Below are 22,300 nucleotides of genomic sequence, written 5' to 3'. Positions count from 1 at the left end.
GTTAAACTGATGGACAAGAATAGAGGACTGGGTAAAAGCTCAACTAAGCCAACTGGGATAAACCTAGCTACACTTAATGTTTTCATTAATGGTGAATGTTGTTGGTTAGCAGGAGACATCTGTGGATCTCTTGTTGGGTATGTAAACTAGCAATGGTGTGCAAATACACTTATTGCATTAATAAACTGTTATTACATATGTTTAAGGAATACACAGTGTTACAACCCGTGATTTTGTGGACTGTCTATTGTGTACTCTGTACATGATTGTGTGCAGATTGATTTCAGGATAGAGTTTCTGGCCTGCTGTAACCTGCCCCAATCTTGCCCCCCCCGGAAGTCCTCATCAGTGATCACTACATAAAGAGGAGAAAGAAGAAGGAGGAGGAGGAAAAGGAGGAGGAGGAAACGGAGGAGTAGGAAATGGAGAAGAAGAAGAAGAGTAGGAGGAGGAAAAGGAGAAGAAGAAGAAGGAGGAGGAGAAGGTGGTAGTGGTGGGGAGGGTTTTAGAAATGGTGTGTTTATAGCAGTGTTGTTGAGATAGTGATTGTTGTGTTTAGTGATAGTTCCTGTTTCTGAAAATATACCAACACCTTTTTCTGGAAATTCTCTTTTGTTTTTTTCTGTTCCTTGCCCCAATTTATAAAGGTATCAAGTCAATGAATCTCAAGCTATAACTCTGTGTGTCTCAACCTTAGACTGGGTTCTAACAGATTTGGTGGCTCTTCCAGGATATCTTTATATTTGGTGTATGGTGTGCTGGTATAATGTGTCTGTGGTATCATGGCATTTGATTATATAAAATGCCACAGAATTACCAAAGTTGTGCAAGCAACTCCATGGTCCTTGGCTCAGCTACTAAGTCTATTTAAAAACAAAAGTTGTTGTAATACTACAGCATGACCAGAAGAGGGGGCTCGTTGCATTAAAACAAATAGCTGAACGTTGTTGTTGTTGGGAAACGCAAGCGTTAACTAATAATAAGTTGGATAATAATAATTCAGCTCAAAGAAAAGGCAAGATTCTGCCATTGTGAGATATTGTAGCCCAAACTATGAAGTCACAATGAAAAAACTCAACAACCAAAATGTAATTGTTAAAGAAATAAACAATTTTAATGTTTTTAATCACTATTCTGCAAAATAATCATTCATATTTTCATAATGCCAATGTTATTAAATTTAGTCTTGTACTGAATTTACCAAAAAGTTTATTTCTTTTACAGAAATGGGGCAGAATAGATAGAAGTTGAGTAAGTAGCTTGGATATCATACCATACATGTACCATTCTGCAGATATGGTGCCTGCATTGATTACTGAATCTAGGCCTCACTTGGAATACTTTTGACAAGCTACATTTATTTTAAAAACAATATTACTGTATATTTGCATGAAAGTCATTATAAAAAATTACACTGAAACAAGTAGATCTGCAAAATAATATAGCTAAATGATGAGGCAGATTATTAAACCAATTTGGCTACACAATTATACTACTGAACTAAATACATTTCCTTTTCTCAAGTGCCTTCAATACCATCCAACCTCTTCTGCTATGGAATAAACTGCTGATGATGCAGGTAGACAGGGCCACCATTTCTTGGATTGTAGACTACCTGTCTGACAGACTTCAGTTTGTTAGACTGGGTAACAGCATGTCTGTATGGTGGTGAGTAGCACAGGAGCACCACGAGGGACTTTTTATTTCCATTCCTGTTCACACTCTAGGACTTTTAGTACAACACTGAGTCATACCACTTGCAGAAGTTCTGTGATGACTCTGCAGCAGTAGCGTGTAATGCGGATGGGCGGAAGGCAAAGAACAGGATTGTGGTGAACAGATTTATGGAGTGTCCCGTGAACAACAAACTTGTCCAAGACCAGGGAGTAGATGTTGTACTACAGCAGGAGGAAGACTATGGTAGCCCAGCCCATCTTTATAAAGGCAGGGGATGTTATGATGGTCAGTGTTTACAAATACCTTAGTGTTCACCTCAGCAGACTAGACTAGAGGACCAACAGTGAGATTGACAAGAAGGGAATGAATAGACTCTACATCCTGAGGAAACTTGTATCCTTTAATGTATGTACCAAATTACATTTAGCGTACTATTCGGCACTGTAAATAGTTGGGCAGCAGTGTTGGAGCCTGAGATGCACTCACTCTCTCGCTCATTTTCTACCGCTTATCCGAACTACCTCGGGGAGCCTGTACCTATCTCAGGCGTCATCAGGCATCAAGGCAGGATACACCCTGGACGGAGTGCCAACCCATCGCAGGGCACACACACACACACTCATTCACTCACGCACTCACACACTACAGAGAATTTTCCAGAGATGCCAATCAACCTACCATGCATGTCTTTGGACCAGGGGAGGAAACCGGAGTACCCGGAGGAAACCCCTGAGGCACGGGGAGAACATGCAAACTCCACACACACAAGGCGGAGGCAGGAATCGAACCCCCAACCCTGGAGGTGTGAGGCGAACGTGCTAACCACTAAGCCACCGTGCCCCCCGCCTGAGATGCAAAGAAGCTAAATAAGCTATTAAGGAACACTGGCTCTGTTCTAGGCCGCAAACTGGACTCAATGGAGGTGGTGGTGGAAAGGCAGATGGTGGATAAACTAAATGGTTGATGGACACAAACACCCCCTCAATGCCATTCTGGCCAAGCACTGAAGCTGCTCCTTAAGTAGACTATATATAGTCTATATGTATATAATATATTAATTCTTGCTTATTTGAATCCCAGGTCCACCAGGCTGCTACTGCTAGGTAAATGATCAAGGCCCTTAACCCTCAATTGCTCAGTCATGTAAAATGTAAGTTGCTACACCCCCGCTGTTGCTCTTGTGTTGTGGCTGTTGTGACACCAAATTTCCCTTATGGATTCCCCTAAGTACTCTCTACTCTATTTCAAATGAGAACAAATTGCTTTTCAAAATGCATAATAACCCTATTTTTCTTCAATTGTATAGATATTTACATAAGTTTGCACTTAACTGGAACCTGGAGTATGATTTGGAAGCCAAATGATCATAACAATAAAAACATTCTTGTGTGATTTTATTTTAATATGTTAAATAGTGCAGTAGTATTGTACTGTAGCAGTAATACAGAAAATTGTTTCAACATGGATTAAGAGATAAACAGTTGCATCAAGAAACTATCATACTGTAGATTCATCTGTATAAAGCGTCCTTAAGCATTGCTTGCTCAGAAAAGGTGGATATGATTATATAACCCTTATAAATGGAGGGTTGCGTTCTGGCCACAAGGGCAGACACACATTAGTAAACTAGCCAGCACTTCATGTAACAAGCACTTCTGGGAGAACAGAGGGCATTAATAAGATCGAGAAACACTCCTTGAGTATGATCAATACATGCTACAAGTACATGGAAGGAAAACTTTGGTTCTTTAATGTCTTCATGAAGTACCTGAACTACTAACCCCTTCTTACATATAAAAAGCATATTATATTCCTTTACCCAAATTAGCTGAACTTTTAACTGAACAATGTGAGCTTTGGCACATGTGCCTAGTCACTAAAGGTTTAGCATAATAAAATCGACTGCAATTTGCTGTTAAGGGTGAGAGAAATGATGAAAAATTCCAGTGGATGTGAAGCAGAAAGAACAGTTTATTGTACCCTGAACAGATTATAAACTAAAAAGGTACACAATATGAAGGAAGAAGGTGAAGCCTATACACATGCAGACTTCGTCCTTCTGGTACTAGGGCTTGAGGTTAATAAACCTTTCATTCAGTGAGAAAGCCTAATACATGTAGATCAGTTTTCATACCAAAGCATATTTCCCTCTGAGTATTTCCAAAACAGTCCTCAGTTGTACCAAAGTTAACAGAAACACTGAATACATGGTTCAGGTGTGTTGGGAACCTGTAGTAAAAGCAGTAGCATGTCTGAGGACTGTTCTGGAAAATGTTGCTGTAATCCAACACAAAGGGAGTCCATAAAGCCCTGTTCTGCAGTGAAAGCACCACAGACTTCCCGATTTTAAAACATGTTTTAGTCAGTACTATACAGCTGATACAATGAAATCAAACCAATGCAGACTTTGCAAAAATATATATTTATATAAGTTCATCTTTCTCAAAAAAAAAAAGAAAGAAAACAATGCAGAGAAATTAATTTCATCTTTGTCCAGCATAAAGCGATATATTAGTGGACAATTGTCAGTTGAGTACCATGCAAAAAAGAAGCAGTGGTCTTTCATCAACTTCATACTGGCAGTGAACAGGAGTCCAGGATTAGGCGTGCTTTTCACCATATTGCATGCAAAGTCCTGGCTGTCCTGCCATTTTGGTGCATTTTAAAACTTATACAGTGCCAAAGAAAAGTAAGCCAAAGATAATACAAAACAGGATAAAAACATTGACTCAAATACATTAAGTAGTCAGAGGCTGTATCTCTTAAAGAAAAAAATTGTCTAGTGCATTCCTTTTTGAAGATATTCTTGTCATCGTGTACCAATATTCAATGAAGTGTCAATGCATATGAATTATGTTCAACAATGGGTTAACAGTCACTGCAATCTGACCGAATGTCTTTAAGAGTGTATCTGGTTCAGCTTCATAACAGAGCAATAACCTTTGAATAATCCAGTGGGAGAGAGTATGCTAATGATACAAAAACATCCCCACAACACTTACAATGACTAAAAACAAGCCAACAATAATTATTTAAAAAAAAAAAAAAAAAAAAAAAAAAAAGCTTATTGTGTATAAATTCCGTGTTTGAAGCAGTCCTGAATTTAGGTAAACCAAAGTACTGTATAAAAGCCAACTTTCTAAACAGGTCTAACCAAAACAAAAGAAATGAATGGGTCATTTTCCTTTGCAAAATAAAACCCTTTTCACTTCTGAAAGATGTCTACATGATTTCGAGGTAACACAAATCTATTAGTACCCAAATAGGCAGCTATTAAATAGTGCTGTATTTTGATATATATATCATTTTTTTGTTAGGGCACCTTAAAATTTTATCTTTAAAAAAACAACAAAAAAAAAAACGATTGTCAAAACAGAATTGCTACAATTCTTTCAGTCTGCGCAGAGTCCCAAAAGTCCTTTAACACACTGACTTTGCATTTTCTGCAGCATCAAGTAACCATCCACCACAAAGCAGGTCAAGCTGCAGAGATCCAGATATCCCTCACTTCCCAGACACTTTCCTTGCGGCAATGCCAGAGATTTGATAGTTTGCAGATTTCTCCATTAATTGAAAGCAACTTTTGGGGGAGGGCTAATCTGTAAATGGGCAGCAGGGCAGAAGTAGAGGCAGCAGGGACAGACATGGTGTAGTCTGCTCAACAGTTCAGGTTTTGGATTGGGATGAAAGTCAGTACACATAGGTGTCAGGGAAAGGCATTCCGGTGACACACTGCTCTCCACCGTCTACCAGGTAAGAGCCTCCTTCATCGTAGTGAGTGATGGGTTGTGTTTCATCATCCACTACAGGCAGGCCATCAGGATCAGCCTTAATGCTTGGCCTCTGGTTGTCTGGAAAAGCCATAGAGAAGAGGGCCTCAGGGTCACACACAAACTTGTAGACATACCTCTCACCAGCAACCTGAGAAGAAGAAGAAAGAAAGAAAAAAGAAAAAAAAAAAAAAAGAGAGAGCGAGAGAGAATTACAGAAATGCAATTGAAAGTATACACTGCATATTATAATTGTGAGCTGATCATCAAATAGATAAATATGAACTTGTCTTTACCTTCTGCATGATGCCTTTCTCATAGTAGTAGCGCAGAGAGCGACTCAGCTTGTCATAATTCATGGCTGGTCGGTTTTTCTGAATGCCCCAACGTCGAGCCACCTAGTGTATGTAATACATCATTTTTAAATTATTTCAATACAGCATATAAATGACAGATATATTTATATTGTACTTTAGATGTGGTATTTAAGACTGACCTCTTCTGGCTCAATGAGTTTAAACTCCATGCCACGCCCTGTCCAAGCAATGAAGTGACTGTTAGCAGGGTCATCGAGAAGTGTGACCAGAAACTGCCAGAGCTGGAGAGATCCACGACGCTGGTAAGGTAGGCCATCACGAAATACAGAGGGCTCCTGCTTTACTTTCCCTTTTAAGTGAAAAATAATGATGAAAACATCATTTTCATTTTAAAAAAATCCAATGATTTCCCTGTGACTTTATAATTAAAATCTAAAAACCATGAGAGATAAAGGTCATTAGAGAGTCTTACCTTCAAGTCGCTCAGGAACAACGCATGTATCGTCATAATACAAGTGTTGATCTCTGTCAAATGAAAAACCTGCAAAAAAATGAGCAAGTTGAGTAAATGCACTATGTTCGGACAATATCTATATTTAGTATTATATATAGTTTGAGATCATTGAGAAATGAAAACCAACTGAACAACTGAAAACAGAAAATTAATCTTCCATCATGGGCATCTTGTGAAAAAGACTACTTCATACAAGTGATTACTTACTTTCTTGGCTTTGGTAAAAACTTGCTCCTCTACCAAATAAAGAACGGCAATTAGGCACTTCTGAAAATCAAGCAAAGAAATAATTAATTAATTATTACAATTATTATTAATTAATTATAAAAAAAGACTAGAAAACTATATAAAAATTCTCAAAAAGAATTTAATAAAATCATAGAATTGTTCAGCATTAATGCAGTAAAAAAAGTTCATGATAAATACAATATATTCACATACTGTAACATACATATATTCACATGTCAGATGCAGAAAAAGGCACTGAATACAAGCATTCCATCCACACATCTGACATCACTAGCCTTAAATAAAAGCACAAATATAACCCGCAACACATTATATGCACACAGAAACAAAAAGATGACCAGTGACATTTTATGCTATTGCTTTTGGTAACTTTGGATATTATAAACCATACCAGGTCAGTGATTTACTTCTAGACATCCACATAGTAATGTCTGGTAAGTACATTGAATGTATTTTTGGAGAATAGATCTAGATGGAACAATGTCAAAGTACTATTACAAAGTAATAGTGTTCCTCCGCTAGACCTCACTAGTATAAATTGCTTAGATTTGTCATGAGAAAGCATAGAACTGGTGTTTGGGTGTTAACAGGAAGAGAACTACTGAACCTGGGTACTGGGTATATTAGCTCTACATGTGTCTTCAATTCACCACTTTAGACATAGGTTGAAGTTAAAATTTTTCTTTTTCTGCTGGTAATTCTACATGGGTAAGACAGTGTTTGTAGTGAAATTCTGCAGAAGCAAAGAATACTGCCACGTCAGACTCTTTCTTCTCCAAAAGTTAGTGTTAAAGTGTGAAAGGATCTGTGAGTTTTAGCAGAGCCTGGCGAGCCAGAGACAAGCATATATAGAAAATTCCACAAACTGAGCCCTGTTCCTTCCCACCAAAGACGGCCATTACTGGCCATGTCCGGCCAAGGTCATTGCTCCTTTTAAAAAAAGTAAACATATATTTATACTAACCAGAGTCGAAGCCAAAGTCTCGTGGCTCTTGCTTGATGGCCATAGGGTGGAAGGCAGCCTGCTCAGCATAGCGAGGGTCCACCAGTTCCTGTTTAAAACCCTGAGGATGAACTGAAACAACTGGCTCTGACATTTGTCGGTGATACGGTGGCCTCCCATCTCTAGGTGAAGTACTTGATGCCTGGGGAATGTAGTTTGGTTTTCCCTGGGTTTCAGAGGGAGGGAATGGCAAACAGGGTTCTGAGAGCTGCCGCTGAAACCTGTTAAAGAAAATAAGTAGAAAATGTTCACCTGAAGAATATTTTAGCCAATCAACAGCAAATATTACTACCACGTAAGATTCCAACAATTTACGTTCATAGAATTTGCTAGCATGTAAAATGAGAAAATAGGGTCTGGTCGAAGCTAAAGGACAGCTATTTTAAAGAAGAACTTACAGACATTAAGTACCGTCCTGGTCTGTTCCTAGCTCCATATTACTAACTGCCAACAGCATGCTGCAAATTCCTCGGCATGCTCCCAGAAATCATACTGCAGCTGGCAGGGTGCATAGCCAACCTCTCTATTCCCACGGGGGTCAAATTATGACAGCCCTCCTACAGAGGAGCAGTAATGCTAGCAAGGCAGCACATCATCTGCATTATAATACCGTGGGCAATTTTTTCCCATACCAGGAGGTCCATGTTACTGAAACATCAGCCACCATATTTATAAACACCATGGTGTCTTTTTATAGTAAGTGCAACAGAAGATAGATGAAAAATATTTAATACATATTGACACTTTCCACTGACAAAATAAGAAGAATTTGAACACACCTCTGTGGAGATTGTTAAGAACTTAATAGAAATGAAGTGTTTTCTCTCCAAACAATAAAATTATCATCACCTCAGGGTTATTGGTGAAAGGCAAAACAAACAAGAAAAACCCCACAGTTTTAATCAGAATCAGAAATCAGAATCAGAAAGGTCTTTATTGCCAAGTATGTTTTCACATACGAGGAATTTTTTCTAGTACAGGAGCTCCACAGTGTAAACATATAGTTTAACTTGATAATACAACCAAAGGCTATAGAGGGTAAAATCTTTTTATGTATTGGATAAAAGCTATAGTGCCGTGATATGTTTTGGCTCAGTAGATCACTTGTATCTGTAAACTCGTATAATAGTTTTGCTCAATTTCCAAAGGGTGCTGATAATTGGAGCTGACTCTAGGTCACTGCTGTAAACAACACACTACCTCACCTGTGCTCACTGTTAAAGGGGGCATTGTGGCTTTGAGGTGGACATGGCACTGCAAAAGGTGGAGTCTGGCTGTGTAGTGGGAGGGCCCTCTGACTGAGGGTGGAGTTAGTCACAGCAGGCTGTCCGTGTAGGGAGCGTTGCCCCAATGGAGAATTATGGACCAGTGGAGGCATCTGTTCATGCATGGGGAGTGCATTGGTGGAGCTGCATGGTGACACAGGTGTTGAAGGAGGAGTCAATGGCTTAAACCCAACAGAGGTTTTCCTTTCATAGGCACTGCAAGGAGTAAAAGGAAGGAAACATTCCGTCACATAAGGGGAGCTCTCTGCATGAAGTTAATGGCGCAGTGATGGCACACAGATAAAACTAAACTAGAAAACAAATTTCAAAAACAAGATTTTTGAAGAAGTGGTAATAGTTAGAGACCTTCAATCTAAACATGACCTCTTTACTTTTTTCCAAGGTTGTAGAGGAATGAGAAATGGCATCCTTGACTGATAATAGAGAAATTGTGTGTTTATAGTTTTATGAATATTTCTAGATTTAAAAAAACATTTCATAATAAAGTAGTTCTTTAGTTAAATACTATAAACATGCAGGAATACACATGAAACTTGATGCACTAAGAAGCATAATAAAAAAAAAAGCATGGAAATAGATACTAAAGTTTTATTTTATATGAACTACAGGTTATATATCTTTGTGCAAATGAAAGAATGCTGTAAAAAAGTTTCATTTTTTATACAAATGAAAGTAATATTTCAAAGCCTGTGTGAGAGCAAGACCATTATAAGTGATTGTATAAGTGACAAACAAAATGAAATAGTTACCATGGCAACATGAATGAAAGAATAGAAAATCCAATAAGAGGAGGAGTTGAAGGTACTAGCATAGGGGGTTGTGGGATGGAGTGATAATTTAAGGAGAACTGAAGCAGCACAGAGAACTTTAGTATAAAGGCTATTTTATATATATAGTTTCTGAACTGTAATCAAACCAACTTAAGGGTAAATGTGCACTGCAATCTCACCTGTAGTTATAAAGGCACTTCTCTCCATACAGCATTGGACTCCTGTCCTCACTACAGGGGGAGAGTTCTTTGGAAGGACTCAGTTCCCGTTTAATCTTGGTTGGAGGAGGGCCATGAAATGTCACTGAAAAAGACAATGGAGTGGAAGTAAATAACACAGTGCATCTAATCGAACACATCCACGGCAGTATAGTGCTGATCTTGCGAAGGGAGTGTCTTACTCAACACAACTGATTGGCTGACTGTTAGGTATAAAAAGATACATCCTTCGCCCATCAGTACTGTGGCTTTGAAAAACATGCACAATCAAAGTGCTCCCTTCTGATTTCCATCATGGGCAAGTCGATACTCATGAATCACAGCAGCTGTAATTCAATGATTGTGAATGATTTTCCTCCCCACACTGTAACCATTAGCTGCTGGATCTCTGCATCAGCTCCAATATCCGGCGCCACATAATGGCCAGAGAAACTGGATCCCTGTGCACAGTGCAACACTAGCAAGATAAATCAAGTTGACTATACTGAGCTTAGGAAACAACATAACGGGCATGTGAATGCTCAAAGTGAGCTAAAAGCTACAGTGCATTGCACTATGCTTAACATTAGACACTCCTTTAAATTAAACCTTATGGCAGATGGATTTTCCCACTCTCCTATTGCAGGCTACAATAATGTATGGGATGTCCCACAGATGAGCAGAGGAACCACACAGCTCTGCAGAATAGAAGCCTGTAGAGAGAAGTGGATCACTGCCAAGTGCCCAAAGCCTTTTCCAAGATGACCATCATACACACATGAAAAATTTCACTGTTTGGCCACAGCCAAGAGAATGTCTACACATCCACAAAGGACCTTTCTGTGCAAATAATAAATAACTGAAAAAGATACTGTACTATATCAGACTCCACCATATTGAATAAGCAAAAGAGGACATAAATAATGAGGTCTGACACAAAAAACACCACACCCTGACTCCCAGCTTCAGCATCAGACCAAAACACAAATAAACTTTTGTAAGTCAAACAAGAGAAATGGGAAGTTATAAAATGCACCACTGAATATTGCACAAGCATTTCACTTGGCTGCAGCACAGCAGCCAGGTTCTAACAAATCCCCTATTTAGAGCTGCAACAGAGTCAAGAAAGGTGCAGGAAAGAAAAACTTTACTAAGTTCAGCGGCTCGGGGGGTTGGAGATGAGGTAGAACAAGACTAAAGTACAGGCCTTCACCCTCTGGAAGTTAGTCCATTCCAGTCTAAGCAGAGTACATGAAAGCATATTATGAGCTTGTCTCATGCAATGCCTGATACCAATAATAATAAAACAAAGGTGGAATCACTTTTCAGATGGCACATGTGGGGAATCGGTGTTCAGAGGATTCAGGTTAGGATCTTATATCAAGGTTTGCCTATGAACCTGACCAGCAACTTCTATCATTAGAATCTCAACTGAGAATTCGCAACCTAACCAAATCAACACAACTGCCTTGGCAGTTCACACCCTTTTTTTGTTTCACTGTGCCCTTTGTCCTCTCAAAAAATTTGTCTAGAACTTAAAACAAGACATGAATAATGAATAACTCCCTGACTGGTCCTTGCCTTCTCTGAACTTCATACGGTGTACATGGCAATAAAGCATAAAATGTTAAATCTCAGGTACTCACAGCTGTCCGGCTGAAAGTCTGGGACAAACTGTTCATCATCGGGCACCTGGGCTGTGGAAACAAAACCAGAGATGTTGATTTAAAAAATGAAAAATAGATCTCACTGATTACTAATGCGTGCACTGAAGTAAGCATTGGCATAAGTATTAGCTGTCCCGCTGTATAGTTGGCATAATGCACAACACAACCATCCTGTTAGTATCACCAAGCAGCAAAGAGAAAAAGAAAAGTAAAGAAAAGAAAAAACAAACACACTATTGTGGTGAATACTGGTTACACTTGGAAGTCAAAACCAAGAAATTGCACTACAGGAAAGTGTTTGAATCTAAAAATATGCTAGTTTAATTTAACTAAAACCTGCAGTTTTCCTTTATTGATGGAATATAAGACATGGATGCTCACCCTCTGCAATCCAGATTTCCTGCAGCTGACTGAGATCCTGGAAGAGTTCTGCAATAGATACAACAAACTTAATTTCAATACAACATACTGCTAGAACATAAAACATTATTTAAAAAAAGAAATAAATGCATATTATTTTACCTTCTGTGTCTTGAGCAAGTTCAGTGTCTACAAACTTTCTTTTCCTCTCATTGACAGTTCTGTTGCATGGTTCCTCCACTTGGGACGATTTCTGCTGTAGAACAGACTAGTTAGAGTGATTTGGTCTGTATGATCAGATATATAAAAAGATACAAGATACACCTAATATCATAAGACCAACAATAGGGAAAAAAAACCCCACTCACATTTGATGGGACCATAAATGGTACTTGCTGGTCGTAAAATCTGTCCATGATATCTGGGTCTTTACAAATCCCAGCAGAGGGTCTTCGCTCAAAAGCGATTGCTGAGTTCTTTCTTTCAAGTCTCTCTTTTATCTGTAAAATGAACAGATCTACAGGTCAGAGCGCCTCTCTGGACACACAATCACTTCACAGCACTATTGTCATGAAAGTAGTCTGAGGGATCTTCAACTTGATATGCTCTCTTCTCCTCTTTCTGTTGTTCATTACAACAGTGTGTGTGTGTGTGTGTGTGTGTGTGTGTGTGTGAGCTGCACCATGTAAACACACCTCGACATAACGCTTACATAATCAAAAAGCCAACCATCTGTGCCCAAGATTATGAAGGACTACATAATCACAAGCCTGGGAACATCATCTCGCGCACCCAAAGGCATGATTATGTCTTGCCGGTGCAGAAACTGTATTGCATTCGTAATTGTATTATTTTTTAATGTCAGCAAACAGCAATTCCATCATCTAGCCTAGAGGGATCCAGAGCACACCAAAACACACAGGAGTAATATCTCTCATATGCATCCTTAAAGCGCATATTTAAAGCATAAATCACCAACAATAATGTGCGTAAAATAGCAAAAAAGCCGTTAAAATATGCCTTCATCTAACAACTAACATCTGGAGTTAGTAAAAAAGTGACTTTTAGAGAAAAAGCGTAAGAGAGAAAGAGGGATCATAAGTGCGCATGACGCATTTTCAGCTGTCTGATTCGCAGAAAGTTTAGAGTAAGAACTGTACAGGTTAATGATGCATGTCCACGTTTCCATTACCCGCATCATTAAGTCAGCAACAATGTATACAAAACACAGTGTTTACAATCCTAATGCGCTCCTGATGAGTTTCCACGGGGCAACAAAAGGGCTACATTCAAATGTATTCAAAAGTTAATTCCTAAATGTACTAAACAAAAACAAAAAACTCCTACATTTTAATAAAAAACCTGGAAACAAATTCAAACCAAAAAAATCCATAATTGAGTTTTTTTTTTTTTTAAAAACCTCAAAAATTATAAAACTAATTCTAATACTCCTCTACTACTAATAATAATTATTATTATTTTTCAGCACGGAAGAATCGCCTTCTCTCTCTCTCTCTCTCTCTCTCTCTCTCTCTCTCTCTCTCTCTCAGGAGCCCTCGCATGGCCCCCTTGTTTTTCTCAATGAAATGAAACCCAATCTGTGTGAGGAAGAAACCGAGCTCTCCATTCACAAACCCACAAACACTACTGAGACCCAACTGAGCTAAACACCTCCTCGACATCCACATGACAAAAAAAAGCCCTTCAGAAAACTTCATGCAAAACATGGTTGCCAAAGTAAAGCCCCATGTAAGATAAAATGGCGTTGCGCTTTCCTTCACCGAGAATCAGCTGCTGGATGCGCAGTTCAGGAGTCGAGGAGAAACTCAAACAATGTCGAAAAGCGCCTCCATAACACACATTTTCACCTGAAACGATGCAAAAAACAATTCTCCTCTCACCGTGTAGAAAAAGCCGTGCGCAACGAAGGTGTCCTGAAAAACCGCTAAACACTGTAAATCCGTCCGTTCCGCTCAGTCAGTAGATGCGCTCTGCTCCAGATACAAAACTTGAATGGGATTTTGTAAATGGACTGGTCTTGTTTCCCCTTGGGTTCCACGGACAAAAGCTTTTGTTCATCATTGGCTAAAGTTACCTGTCAGTCATGTTAACAACCAATAGTTAGTGGAAGCTAATGAATTATGCATAAGGTATGCTTTGACCAATCACGTTTCGCGTCGGTCCTATTTTTATGAATGACTGGGTTTCATTCACATTCACATTTCAGCTTGTTGTTTTTTCCCCTCCCTCGCCGCAGGGTCTTAAAGAGACACGAACAAAATATTCAAATCACAGGTAAAATTAACCTCGAGTGTCACGACACATTTTCCAAATACGTGCAGCTTTGAAAAGGTGTGACATGGTGGTATATTACAAACAAACAATAATCACATAAAATGATACGATAATATATGAAATATAGGACACTATAAGAATGGTAGGCCATTGTATCACCAGCAGAGAATGTCACCAACAGTTCAATAAATTGTATGTTATTTTTCAATCAGATTATTTAATATTCTCAGATTATTGTACCTGTTCTGAACTTGTTTGAATCTATACTTATGTCTAATGTATTTAATTTTACAGTTGTGGTCACTGATAACTTGCCCTGCTCATGAATCATCACTTACTCACTTTCAGTAACACTTTATCCTGTTCAGCAGCACAGTGAATTCAGATCCTATCCCAAGAACGCAGGTTGTGAGGTGGTAATAATCCCTAGACGGAATGTCAGTCCATTGCATGTCACTGTGCACACATTCACTCACACATTCATTTGCACCTAGGGGCAGTTTAGCATAGCCAATCTACCTACTGGAATGTGTTTTGGTTGTGATGTTGAAGTCTAGCATGCATTATCAGTGGTTATACAGGATAAAGTCAGACCATGTAATAATTTCAGACAGTTTATGGACTCTATTTATCAAAACAACTTCTGAACATTAGTGAGACAAATCCTTCATTCAGTGTAGAGGACTGTAGTCGAGCTTAAATCGTTAGAGGAAGACAATATCATTAACAGAAACATTACCAATAGTCTTACTGCCTCTGAAGGATGGTCTGTCATTTACACCATACGTTGGAGGTCTCCTTTTTATAGTATACTTCAGTCAGTCTCTGTGGATGCGGTGGGAGGTGAGGAGGGTGAGCAAGAGCATATTGTGTTTCTATTCTGATTCTTTCCTTAAATAAATCTAAAGTGGTGACACATACTACAGAGTCACTGCAGCATATCTCCCATTGAAGGGAAAAATTTAAGGGAGTCAGCGCCCAATGGGAAATAAAAGAGCTATTTTCTTTCTCTTTTAGCACACACATTTGCTGGGTGGTGTGATGTTACTCTGACAGGGATGCTCAAAGTTTGCCTCTTTTAAAAAAAAATCACTTTGGCATCATATAAAGCGTGACTTAAAATATGACTTTAGACAAACAAAATTTTTAGATTTATAAGTTTGAGGAAGCATTGTTCATATTGCTGGGCATCTGCTCAATAGTTATAAATGTGCTATAAAGCCCAAAAACTGTACTATATAAATAAAACTGAGTCACAGTACTGTTCTAATATGTCAAATTGACCAAAATGATCTATGTCAAGCTTTGCTGAGTTTACATATCTGTAACCTTCTTTTGAAATCTGCCAGATGCAGATGGTTGGTGAAAGTGGAATGAGGGGAGGTAGCAGCTCCAGGCCGTTGGTAGTCCCCAAAGCAAAGACGAGATGTGACTTGAAGGCTATTAATAGCTCATACAGAGATAATTCTTGTCTCATTATCTGTGCATGCCCAAGATGCCCAGCCCTCACCCTAGGGCTGAGCTTCTTCTTGTATAAGCAGCACACACAGACCTATTTTAGTAGGATGATGAAAAACAATTTTGCAATCTGTTAACAGTTTCATCTTATAAACATATGGTATATTATATTTGGTTTATTTATTCCTGTGAAAACTCTAATTTGACATATATTAAACTTTAGCAGTGAGTCTTCTTGTTAAATACATATAATAAATAAGAGGAACATATGTCAGCTTGTATAATAAACATAAATGTACGAATGGTGAACTCCACATTACAGAATGGGCTGGAAAATATATCTGTTTGCTCCTGACACATGACCTTGCAGATTATCTGACATATGACAATGGATATAATCTGTATAAACAAATAATCCAACTGGCATAGCGAGATTGGCACAAGAAAATATTGGAGATCTTTTCTGTTCTGTTAGTATAACATTAACCAAGCTTAATAGTATTCCCCAAGAGGGATTCACATCATTAGCATAAAAGCTGTGACTTTGATTAAATTGAAATTCAATCAGGTTAAATGGAGGATAAAACCAGTAACTGAGTGCCATTATTGGATAAATGCATTTCTGCAGCTCTTTTCCAATAAACAATACTAAAGTCAGTTCACAACCTGCCCTTTAATTCAATAAATCTTTTGTCCATCAACATGGATGCCTACAATGAATGAGTGCTAAAGTGGACAGGCAAAGAAGTAATCCATCTTTTCTCTTGATTCACATTTCAGTTCAAGGCTCAGGGTTTGAATGGTGCCCTTGACCAATGCTACTACACAGATAGAGTTCCGGCAAGCCCACTAAGTCAAAGGACATAGGTTTATACAGACCTATAGGATAATACTGGCTCTACTGCATCTCTGTCATATACTGTAATACTGTTCAAAACCATAAGAAACCAAACAATGCAGAAAGGATACTAGACATTTTAATAGCATACTCTCTGTTGCTGTTAAAGAAGAGGTTTTGTTCAGAGACTGGGTTTCATCAGAATATTCAGGTCCTAATGGTAAAATTAAGTACTAAAGTTTTCAGTCAAGAAATAGCATTTGTTTTAGATTATATCACAGTGTTACATGTTCAGTGTGCATGTGAAATATTATTGACAAAAGACTTTGAAAACATTTGCGATGTCAAGACACACATTGGATGATGATCTTAATATTACAGAAGGCCCAAAGATACAAATAATGGTAACGGGTGACAAAATGTAAAGACTTTTTGGTTTAAAACTACTACTTATTTACTGTATATTAACATAAATAAATAAAAAATAGCATGACATTGGTATGTATCCGGGATGAGGATGCCTGAGGGAGGAATGTTACTTTTGTTCCCTCTTGATATATTATTTGGGTGCCCCACATTTCTATGCAGAGAATTTAACAAAGAACAGCTTTTTTTTTTTTTTTTTTTTTACCATGAACATGTTTCAAACATATTATGGGTAAACACAATGAATAAATACAGTAGGCTATAACCATTGTGCAAAAATAGAAAAGGTCTAGGAATATAATCATAAGAAGGTGGCAGGTCATGGTCTCTCTTCTAACAGACATTGTTGTCTTCTTTGCTTCAGTAGGCATGCAGTGGTGTCATGTTAGATAAAATATCTATACAGCAAACATCATTCTAAATTGTAAAATGAAATGAAATTGTAAACATGCACTCATAACCAAACCAACATTCTTTAAGCACCAGAGGACCATTAAAGACAACTGTCTGATGACCACAGGAGACAATCGAGTTCTAGTGAATTCACTATTACTTTTAATTGGAATGACTTGAGCTTTGATTGGAAATAACAAAGCCCTATCCTGTAGTCATCTAGACAAATGTGCACTTTCTTGGTACTTGATACTATATCTTTGATTTGGTATTCATTAAAGGGAACCAGAAGCAGAACAGCCTGCCTGTTTGGAGAATTGTGTTTTGAAAACATCAGCTATACAATCAATGCTGATCTAAAATTAATGTAAAAATGTCAAACTTTAAAAGTTAAATAATCTCATATGAGTAAAACAAACAAACTAACTAATATGATCCCAGATCTAAATGGAAAAGATTAAGTAATTTAACGCTTAGGCGCATGGTTCTACACGGTGCCAATATATCTGACTATCATAGAGTGCTTATCTATATCAGGGACAATATATCAGTCATTCATGTCACCCGTGAGATAACACCACTAGCCTCTAAAGCTATTTTACATATTACTCTACATGTTATATCATAAAAACACATGCGCACACAATTTTCTCAGACATATACAACTATTGAGTATTAATATACATGATGGTAGGCATCTTTAGTCTAATGCTGATATTATTTCCATTGGCTATATAAGAAAGGTTAAAAAAAAGTTACTTCACAGCATATATGGTGTCCAGCCATCAGAACGTGAATATTTTTGTAGCTTGGACATTGGCACAAACACAGTAACAGAGATTTATTTTCCTACATGGATGATTTAGGTGTTTTAACACCCCTGTCATCAGACTTAAAAATTATGAGCTGATGGTTTCAGGGTGTATTAGGTATAGTGTTTCTTGGGAAAGATAGTGCCTGAAATAGGGTGATATATTTAGGATAATGGTCAGATAGATACCCATGCAGGACCATACGGCTGGTTTTAATCCAATGACATCTACTTAATATTGTAGACATGGCCTGAGAAATTCATTTCTGACACTTGTTTACACAACCTATAGTTCACATCCAGACTGCTGAGTAATTGAGGCTATGAAAAGGACCACCCTCTTGATTACTAAATAACTAAAAAATATATATTATTTTTGCTAAACACAGGTTTTACCTCCATAGAGTATCCTCTTAACAGTGTCTGTAGTATCTACAACTACCAGTAAACTATGTTTTTTACGAAATTGGATATCAGCTGTTTGAAGGTGGACACCAGATAGGTCAGAAGCAAATGTTAGGGCCTTCCTCTTCTCATGAACACAGCCCATAATCTACACACTGCATAAAAGATGAGTGCACTGTTTTACCTCTTTAAGTAGTGGCATGTTGTGGGTATTTTAAAGGGGTGGGTGAGTGAACAATCTCCATGAACTGATATATAATTCAGTAGACACTTTCAGGACCAGTTTGCTGTGCCCCACCCACTATGACTTTCAACAGGGTGAATATGTCAAGTTGTCGTCCCTGGCCTTAGTACTAGATATAGCACTCTTTTTGAAGATGTTCCTGAGCACCTTAGATTATTCTTCATATAGCGCTTCCCTTCTTTCTCTGCAAGTCAGTATTGTCTGATGAACCTACTCATAGGAAGTGAGAAAGCACAGTAGGATACAAAGTCAATAGAATGGTGGTCGTGGCTCTGGACAGGAATGATTAAAAATGTACAGATCATTATAGGAATATCAGAGATTCAAACACACAGGAATTGGTCAGGAATTGCTGGGTTGGCTTTTTCACTGAAGTCTCTAATGGCTAGGCAACTACAGTCCTTTGTCCGTGCAAGATAAAGGTTTAATTTTTGTCCATCTATAAAGAACTGGACTTCTGTACTAGTTTTCTTCTTAGATGTCCATCTTCACCATACCAGCAGCGCAGATACTGTGGCTGAGATTAGTGAAGATACATGTGTGTGTGTGTGTGTTTGTGTCTGTGTATGTGTGAGTGTGTGTGTGTGTGTTAAAGGTGAGCCTAGTCCCGACTTCTGTTGCGCTTCTTGAAAAAGAAGAAGGGGGTTTTCTGTGGAGGACCCATCAGCATGGGCACCTGATTCTTGTGTGTAATTCGTATCTGTAGACAGAACAGAAAAAAGGTTAGGACATTAATCCCATTGGACATTTAGGTTGCCCGAAACATAAAATTCACCCTGGATTTGACACTGGATGTGTAAATGATACCAGCGTGGTCAATACAACATGGGTGAAATTCAAATTAGTAAAAGAACACTTCATGAATGGATTGTTCACACAATCATAACACATATGTACTTTATCATTTTATTTCAAATACAATTAACAAAGTGTAGAAAGTGGCAGTGCGTGATGTAAATGTAGTTGTAAATTAAATGTATCAGTTTTGACTTAACCCTTTTTTACAAGTACAGTATTTTATTGCTGCAGGTCTGATATAAAAGTAGTCAGGACATTGTTGGCTTTCAGTGTGAGAAGCTTTTACTTCTAAACCTTGCACATACCTACATACAGGGGTTGGAGATCATATATTAGCACTGGAGTGTGACATGTTAAAGAAATTAAAAAATGGACACACCAAAACAGGTGCAAATTCCATTTTTTGGCCTTTAGAAAATGCTTCATATATGCACACATGAACATATTATACAGTGTGAAAAACAGAGCAGGTTGAAGTGGTGTGGTTTGACAGATGTGTCACCGACCTCATGGAATGAAACCTGGTCAAAATAAATACTAACAGACAACTAAAAAGACTGAGGAAATGCTTTGTGGTGTGAATGGTAGCATATATTTTACAATGCATATATAGCTAATTTAATTGTTTTATAGCTAATTTAATTTAAATATAATTAATTTACTGTGTATTAGATTCACACTGCATGAGGTCATTGCACTGTCAGTACCATTTTCAGCCTAATTAAGCGATTGAAATTTGATAATGTGTGTACAATGGGTTTGAAATTAAAACAACACAGTAACTGTGCCAGCGCTTTATCTCTGTACAACTGGACAAATGAGAGAAGACTAATAATGGGTTGTAGGGTTATATATACTTAGCGAGGACTTTGTGCTGTAGCTGCTGTATTTGCAGACAGACTTCTCTGTGCACATTCCTCTCGCTTTAATAACATAATCAGTCAGTGGAGGGGTGTGACATGACACTGTTTTAATTAACAGGGAGCTTGCTGAGATGCCTGCATGTGTTGAATAGAGATTTATCCAAATGCTCTATGTTTCATTTTGTGTAAACCTTAAAATATGTATCTTTTTTATTCTTTACCTATTATGATAAATACCTAATTAATACATACATACTGTATATGAATACAGAAAAGAGATGCATTGTTGTCAGAAGGACAGAAACAGTGTAATAAGCTGTGGCTTGTAAAAAGAAGTGGTGAGCTCAGGTTTTGGCACATAGACACATGCAAATGAGAGAAAACTGTGAATGGAGCCCAAAGCCACCTCACCGTGCATGGAGGCTGCATCCATGGTTCCCCATCAATCTGCATAGGCAGAGGTCTGGATGTCCTGTGTGTGTGTGTGAGAGAGAGAGAGAGAGAGAGAGAGAGAGAGAGGCTGTCATGGGTCAGTTTACAGGCAGCATATAGGCATGAGGTTCCTCTTCAACACTGTTGTGGGATGATTCTGAACACTGCTTTCTTTGTTTCCACAAGTCATTTCCCACAGTGGGCCCCAGTTTCACTAAACTTAACACACACACACACACACAGAGACACACACACACACACACACACACTCACTCCCACACACACAGACACACACACACACACACACACACACTCACACTATTCGGCACCCCTGCCCCATATATACACACTGTTTCAAGAAATTAGTTTAGCCTTTTTAGCTGGCCATTGAATATAAATGAAATGCTGCATGGGAGAAGATAGACAATGAATGGCACTCTATATGCATTTATTTTTAAAATAGCAGGTAGACAACAGAAGGGAAAAACATTTATCTATCAGTGAAATGCAAACCTCATTTTAAATGTTAAAGGCAAAAAGAAAGGACAATCTACTCAATCTCGCCAAAGATATATTACCATAAACTAGCATAAACATGCAGTGCATGATTAGACATTATCACTTTGTTTGTGCCAACATTATTATTCATCAGGCCTGGCTGCTGGGAATGCTGAAGCTGCTCGACTGAGTAGAGTGGTGCAAGGCTAAAGGTTAAAGTTATTGGCTGAAGTGCTCAGCAGAAAGAGACTCGCTGTTGTGTCATCACGGCTGTGAGAGAGAGCAAGGGCCAATTCTGTCTGGCTGTGTGAGCATACAAAGAGTTAAATGGACACTGAAGGATAAAAAATTATGACAGTATAGTCAGAGTTTTTGGTAGATACTAACCTGATGGTGACACTGGCACACTGGGCAAGGCGACGACCAGCACTCTTGAGGCCTGTATAGATCTGGCCCATCTCTATGGCCCCTTCTAAGCCCACCACCTCAAGCAGCTGGTCACTCAGATCTATTCAGAAAGACAGATAAAGACTTAGACAAACAGAAGTAGCAGAAATAATACGAGTCAGTGGTTGCACACTATACAAGGCTATGCTTTCAGACACTGTTTAATCACTGTACACACACTCATTAACTCTCTGTCTTGCTCATGTAGGCAGGAACACCCAGGGTCATTCAAGCATAACAGCACATGACATGGTAATGACGCAGTATCTGCGTAGGGAGCAAGGTACTGGGGCAGGTGATCATTGACCCAGTGTCTCAAACTGTGAACGTTTGTGATTTTGTATAGTTTTATTCAAGTGCATCATTTGACACCACTGATCATTAATTGATAACACAGTTCACACAGACAAGTTCTGCTTTGGTTTAAATCTATCCTGAAAGAGGCTGTTACAAGTTCTGAAGCTTAAAAAGTGCAGTATGGTGTTCACTCCTATAGTGATGATACACAATTATATTTATTAGCTCTTCCAGATTTAAAGGCATAGATAAGCTAAACAGAAAAATTATGACAAAATTTTAAAA

General features: G+C 38.3%; 2 protein-coding genes across 4 annotated transcripts in view; both read right to left on the bottom strand.

The window, feature by feature from the left end:
* Nucleotides 1-3,630: 3,630 nt before the first annotated feature.
* Nucleotides 3,631-13,839, bottom strand: etv5a (ETS variant transcription factor 5a). 2 transcript variants are annotated; one of them, XM_060876456.1, is made up of 13 exons: nucleotides 13,712-13,839; nucleotides 12,179-12,310; nucleotides 11,973-12,066; nucleotides 11,832-11,879; nucleotides 11,430-11,480; nucleotides 9,766-9,889; nucleotides 8,736-9,011; nucleotides 7,492-7,751; nucleotides 6,486-6,545; nucleotides 6,237-6,305; nucleotides 5,944-6,113; nucleotides 5,744-5,845; nucleotides 3,631-5,598 (listed from the first exon to the last, which is right to left on the bottom strand). In XM_060876456.1, exons 2-13 carry the CDS (start codon nucleotides 12,224-12,226, stop codon nucleotides 5,368-5,370), a joined length of 1,533 nt encoding a protein of 510 aa, XP_060732439.1. In that variant the 5' UTR covers nucleotides 12,227-12,310; nucleotides 13,712-13,839; the 3' UTR covers nucleotides 3,631-5,367. The 2 variants fall into 2 exon arrangements, with proteins under 2 accessions (XP_060732439.1, XP_060732440.1); XM_060876457.1 differs by having other exon boundaries at nucleotides 11,973-12,063.
* A 2,685-nt stretch (nucleotides 13,840-16,524) lies between these two features.
* The window catches only part of LOC132850194 (diacylglycerol kinase beta), a 70,382-nt gene continuing 64,606 nt past the window's right edge, over nucleotides 16,525-22,300 (bottom strand). For both annotated transcript variants that reach the window (XM_060876454.1, XM_060876455.1), the window contains 3 exons: nucleotides 21,659-21,779; nucleotides 20,753-20,813; nucleotides 16,525-19,380 (listed from right to left, as the gene is read on the bottom strand). In XM_060876454.1, the coding sequence (XP_060732437.1) occupies nucleotides 19,282-19,380; nucleotides 20,753-20,813; nucleotides 21,659-21,779 (281 nt within the window). In that variant the 3' untranslated portion in view covers nucleotides 16,525-19,281. The remainder of the gene's footprint in view (nucleotides 19,381-20,752; nucleotides 20,814-21,658; nucleotides 21,780-22,300) is intronic.

The sequence above is a fragment of the Tachysurus vachellii genome, chromosome 8, assembly GCF_030014155.1.
Source record: "Tachysurus vachellii isolate PV-2020 chromosome 8, HZAU_Pvac_v1, whole genome shotgun sequence".
Classification (NCBI taxonomy): domain Eukaryota; kingdom Metazoa; phylum Chordata; class Actinopteri; order Siluriformes; family Bagridae; genus Tachysurus; species Tachysurus vachellii.
The sequence above is the reverse complement of the archived record's forward strand: the minus strand, read 5'-3'. Positions and strand labels throughout refer to the sequence as shown.